This window comes from Myotis davidii, unplaced genomic scaffold (assembly GCF_000327345.1).
Source record: "Myotis davidii unplaced genomic scaffold, ASM32734v1 scaffold509, whole genome shotgun sequence".
NCBI classification, from domain to species: domain Eukaryota; kingdom Metazoa; phylum Chordata; class Mammalia; order Chiroptera; family Vespertilionidae; genus Myotis; species Myotis davidii.
In genome coordinates this window covers 317182-322841 of record NW_006382996.1, presented here as the reverse complement: position 1 = coordinate 322841, position 5660 = coordinate 317182, and the positions used below count along the sequence as shown (strand labels likewise).

General features: G+C 37.8%; 1 protein-coding gene across 1 annotated transcript in view; it reads left to right on the top strand.

The window, feature by feature from the left end:
* SARNP (SAP domain containing ribonucleoprotein) overlaps positions 1 to 5660 on the top strand; it is a 57649-nt gene that overhangs the window by 16141 nt on the left and 35848 nt on the right. Inside the window, exons 5-7 of the mRNA XM_015557411.1 lie at positions 3952 to 4003; positions 4799 to 4872; positions 5298 to 5326. Coding sequence (XP_015412897.1) covers positions 3952 to 4003; positions 4799 to 4872; positions 5298 to 5326 — 155 coding nt within the window. The remainder of the gene's footprint in view (positions 1 to 3951; positions 4004 to 4798; positions 4873 to 5297; positions 5327 to 5660) is intronic.

The window sequence follows — 5660 nt, the reverse complement described above, 5'->3', positions numbered from 1 at the left end:
AGCCAAACCGGCTTCGGCTGATTTTTTTTTTTTTTTCAGTCTCTATGCCATTTATTTCTGCTCTAGTCTTTATTATTTCCTTCCTTCTACTTACTCTGGGCTTTTCTTATTCTTATTGTTCTCTTTCTAGTTCTTTAAGTTGTAGGGTTAAATAGTTTATTATTGTTTCTCTCCTTTTTTTTCTTTTTTTTTTGAGGTAGACCTGTAGTGCTACGAACTTCCCTCTCAGGACTGCTTTTGCTGTGTCCACATCTGGAAATCTTTATATAATAGTGTTCTTACTTAAATGTTAGTTATATACTAAGTAAGGTTCTAAGTGTTATACATATACATTTAATCTTCACATCAGTCCTATGAAATAAGAATAATTATCCTAGTAAGTGGTAGGTCTCTTTTTTAAGTTTGTTGTTAAGGGAAATTGCAAATATATGTAAAAGTTATGAGAATAGTATCATAGACTCTCAAGAACCCATTTACGCCAAAACCGATTTGGCTCAGTGGATAGAGCGTCAGCCTGCGGACTGAAAGGTCCCAGGTTCGATTCCGGTCAAGGGCATGTACCTGGGTTGCAGGCACATCCCCAGTAGTGGGTGTGCAGGAGGCAGCTGATCGATGTTTCTCTCTCATCGATGTTTCTAACTCTCTATCTCTCTCCCTTCCTCTCTGTAAAAAATCAATAAAATATATTTAAAAAAAAAAAAAAAAAGAACCCATTTACTCAGAGTTAGTAGTTATCAGCTTAGAGCAGTGATGGTGAAACTATGACACGCGTGTCCGAGGTGACACACGAACTCATTTTTTTGGTTGATTTGTCTTTGTTAAATGGCATTTAAATGTATAAAATGAATATCAAAAATATAAGTCTTTGTTTTACTATGGTTGCAAATATCAAAAAATTTCTATATGTGACACGGCACCAGAGTTAAGTTAGGGTTTTTCAAAATGCTGACATGCCGAGCTCAAAAGGTTCGCCATCACTGGCTTAGTGTCTTATTCTTTCTAGCAACTAATAGTATTCCACACCAGGGATAAACAGTAATTTCATTGGCCTCCTGTTGATGGACATTGAGATTATTCATACTAGCAGAAAATGCAGTGCTACATGACCTTATGCAGTGTTTTTATACTTATGCAAATATGTTCATAGGATATATCCCTAGAATTGCTACATTACGGGGATGTGCATGTAATGTTTTATTAGATTTTGTCAAATATTACTGCTTTGAAAACCTTTTAGTTACCTTCCATCATAAGGGCTTGTGTTTAGATATAATGTTTTTTATTTTTATTTTTTTTAAATATGTTTTATTGATTTTTTACAGAGAGGAAGGGAGAGGGATAGAGAGTTAGAAACATCGATCATCTGCCTCCTGCACACCCCCTACTGGGGATGTGCCTGCAACCAAGGTACATGCCCTTGACTGGAATCGAACCTGGGACCCTTCAGTCCGCAGGCTGACGCTTTATCCACTGAGCCAAACCGGTTAGGGCTAGATATAATGTTTTAAGAAAATGTTTTATGGGATAGCTTTAAAATTGAGATGTTTTGGGGACTTCTGGGCAAGAAGCAATATCAGGTAAATACAGTGATAATTGGCTTGTGTGGTTTAAAAATAATGAAATTTGGACCTGGTCAATGTGGCTCGGTTGGACATCATCCCCTGCACCAAAAGGTTGCCTGTTTGATTCCCTGTCAGGGCACATACACAGGTTGTGGGCCCTGTCCCCAATAAGGGGATAGGGAACATGCAGACGGCAGCTGATTAGTGTTTCTCTCTCTCTCTCTCTCTCTCTCTCTCTTTCTCTCTCTCTTTCTCTCTCTCTCTCAAAAAAGAAAAAAATCAATAATAAATATTTTGAAAAATGAAGTTTGAAAATTTGTAAAAGTTCATTATTCTTAGGACATGTAAAATGTGTAATTTGTTTAAAGGGTTTTAATTTTATTAATAATTTCTAAACAGGGAAATTGAATGTGTGGGGTGGTGGTGATTTGGCTTTTTGGAGGGAAGTAATGGTTAGACTAAACTATGTATAGTACATACCCGGCTGGCGTGGCTTAGTGGTTAAGTGTCCACCTATGAACCAGGCAGTCACGGTTCAATTCCTGGTCAGGGCACATGCCTGGTTTTGGGCTTGGCCCCTACTAGGAGGTCATGCAGGAGGCAGCCAGTCAATGATCCTCTCTCATTATTGATGTTTCTATCTCTCTCTCCTTCTCCTTTCCTCCTTGAAATCAATAAAAATATATATTTTTAAAAATATGTACAGTTCAAAGAAGGTCTGAGTCCCTATAGTTTAGACCAGCCATGGGCAAACTACGGCCCGCGGGCCGAATTCGGCCCGTTTGAAATGAATAAAACTATTGAAAAAAAAGACCGTACCCTTTTATGTAATGATATTTACTTTGAATTTATGTTAGTTCACACAAACACTCCATCCATGCTTTTGTTCCGGCCCTCCGGTCCAGTTTAAGAAACCATTGTGGCCCTTGAGTCAAAAAGTTTGCCCACCCCTGGTTTAGACAGTGTTTTGTATGTGACTGTGTGTCAAAAATTTCTCAGTGAAGAGACGAAATTTCCCATGAGTCCCAGAATGTGATGTGTTTTTATTGCTTGTGATTAAATGCGCCTGAGGGGGTTAGAATGGAACAGAAGGAGGGTTCCTCTTTGGGGCTCCATTTCTGCTATGAGGTGAACTGCAGTGATTGTGCTTTAAGACAGGAATGTGAAGAAAGTCATTAGCCTGGGGTTGATGGAGAGGACTGCTTTCTTAATGGCATTGGACTTGAAGAAAAACATATAACTTCAGTGTCTCTTTTTGCCTGAACAAGACAGGGAAGGAAGAGTGACCAGGAGTTGGGAAGAATTCAAAAATTTCTTTACAAGTCAGAATATTTAGGGCTAATTTAGCTCCCTTGGACATTCAATAGGAGACCCCCTTACTTCATCTTTGGTTTGATGGTCTCCAAAAATATTCCTCTTTCTAGTTTGATGTTTTTTTCTTTTTTCATAGTCAAGACAGTTCAGTATTGTAGGACTTAGTTATGGTCAGCAGGGGGCACCTATTGCTTATATGTCAGTTCAGGAACCTCCAACAAAAGGATGTAGCAGAGAGTAAGTTCCTGTTCCAGAATTGCTTCCTCTGAAAATGCCATTAAACCATTACTACCTTTCAGGGCATCAAATGGGAAAAGTGTCTGGGATATTGGAACAAAAGCCGCCCATGTCTCTAAATGAGGGACCGTAATGAGACTGGTTATGACCCACAGTTTTATGGGAGTCGTTTGGTGGAAGGTTAATTCCCTTCCATTTATCCTGGGTACTTCCGAACTTTGTCTACCGCCCCTGTGGTCCTCCTCTTTTGTTTTCTCTTAGCCTTTTGACTAGTAACTTACCATGTTTTCCTAATTCAAACTCCCCTTAGCCTTTTTTCTTCCCACTCCTTTTGGCATTTTTATTTGTCCCGTTTTGACTGTTTCAGCTGAAACTACAGTCCCCATGGGAAATATAAGGGATTTGTAAAAGAAACCAGAGCTTGTAGAGCACACATTAATTGTTTCTGTGATGAAAATTGAGAGCTGATATTTAAATGAGGGTTAGAGGACTAGTTAGAGTCCAGAAGTAAATTTATAAGTTCCTAAAAGTAAATAAAATGGTTTCCCATATCCTTTGAGTATTTCCCTTCAGCCCAAAATATATATCCAGACTTCTTTCCTGATAACTTTCTTATACTTTAGCAAAGTAGCTTAGTCTGTTATTTGAACTCTTATCAATAGATGACAGTTCAAGGAATTGAAGTTCTAATGCGTTTTATGGTTTTTTGGGTTAAGAAGGGGTGGTAGAGAGATATGGGACAGAAGACATGATTTAGGTAAATTCTTATACAATTCTGAAGTTTTGGTTTAGAATGTCAGTTTTCTCATTTTAAAAAACTCTTTTCCTTTTTTTCCAGGGCAGCGGAAAAGAAAGTAGTAAAAATTACATCTGAAATACCACAGACTGAGGTAGGTATTCTCCCTGGGAGAAGAGCAGGCCCTCTATACATATATCTTCCTATTTCTTACCCTTTATTCTATCTGTATTATCACTTTAAAAATTTTTCCACCAACTGCACTTGAGAAAATATTTTGGCTGGCATAGTCATCGTTGAAACCATAGTCTTTTTGTATATAACACTGTACCTGTGGTCTCACTGGTATTTCTCTTTAGGATGTTTACAAGCTAGGATTGGAGCTTGGGAGAATTGTACCTTGGGAGAGATGAAAAGTAACAAGGGAAGATATCACCCTTAAGTTATAACTCACTAGCTGGTGAGATTGAAATTTCTGTGGCATTCTGTCTTAAAATCTCTGAAACTAGGTTCCAGTCGAGATCTGTGTTCTTTTATATACCCTTAAAGTAAAGGTGGCATAGGATATACTGCCTCATTTCTAACTGAAAGCGTACCATCACTGTTGGAACCAAGTTGTTCCTTTGATCCCTTTTCAGAGGTCAACTAGACACAGCTTTTTTTCTTCTTGGCTTCATGCAGATTGTGGGTTTTGTTTTATTTCTTTAGTTGTTGAGGATGTGAATATAATAATAGTCTTTTTGTGTTTGCTTTCTGGAAACGGCTATTGAGTTAAGCCCTCAGATGGCTATAACCTGATATCCTCTAAGATTGTCAGTATTCTCAGTTTAGATTTTAAGAAATTATTCCTCATGTTCTAAAGATAAACTTCTAAACAACTTTTCTCTTAAGAGAAGAAAACCAGAAATTAAATTTTTCTTTTCCCCTTCTTTTGTCCATTATCACTTAGAGAATGCAGAAGAGAGCTGAAAGATTCAATGTACCTGTGAGCTTGGAGAGTAAGAAAGCTGCCCGGGCAGCTAGGTGAGTGTCCCCCGCCTTTTGGACCTGAGATAATGATAGTATGAAGGTGAGGGGCTATGATTTTAAATACAATTGTTGACTTTAAGGAGGATATAGGCCTTGCTGAAAAGAAGCTTTTTTGGCTCTATTCAGAACTCTGTTGATTTGGATATAGTAGCTATAGATAGGTTTTATTATTGAGCAGGGTTTTTGTAATAGGTAAAAGCCAGGAACTGACTAATACTTCTGATAAGGCTTCCTTTTAGCTTATTATTTGGACTCTTGGTGAGAAAAAGAGTAAACGGAACTTCTTTCATGGGGTTGTTAGAATTAGCTAATGATTGCAAGGCTTGAGATCACAAGCAAGAAGTGCCATATGTACACTTGACACGGAGACCAGGAGTGTGAACAGCTCCCTAAAATTTAGCTTGTTTTTCTTTCTACAGATTTGGAATTTCTTCAGTTCCCTCAAAAGGTAAGCATACAGAAACTCTTCTGAGAAAGTTATCTCTATAGTCTTACTTTCTGGCACACAGATTTTATTTCTCCAAGTTAAGGTAAACTTATTAGCTTTAGAAGCCTTTGAGAAGTTGTAACATTTACCTCTTTGCTTTAGGTAAAACTATACGTAAGCCTTCCTGGGCAATTTAGAGAAGATACTGAAGAGAATAGGAAGAAGTACCAACATTTGTTTTTTCTTTTCTTGGACATTTTCAGAGAAGTTTCTAGTACCTCACTTACTCATTCTGTTGTCTCAAATCAGTATATAATTATTATGTACCTGTCCATTGTTATTCTGTCGTGTAGTG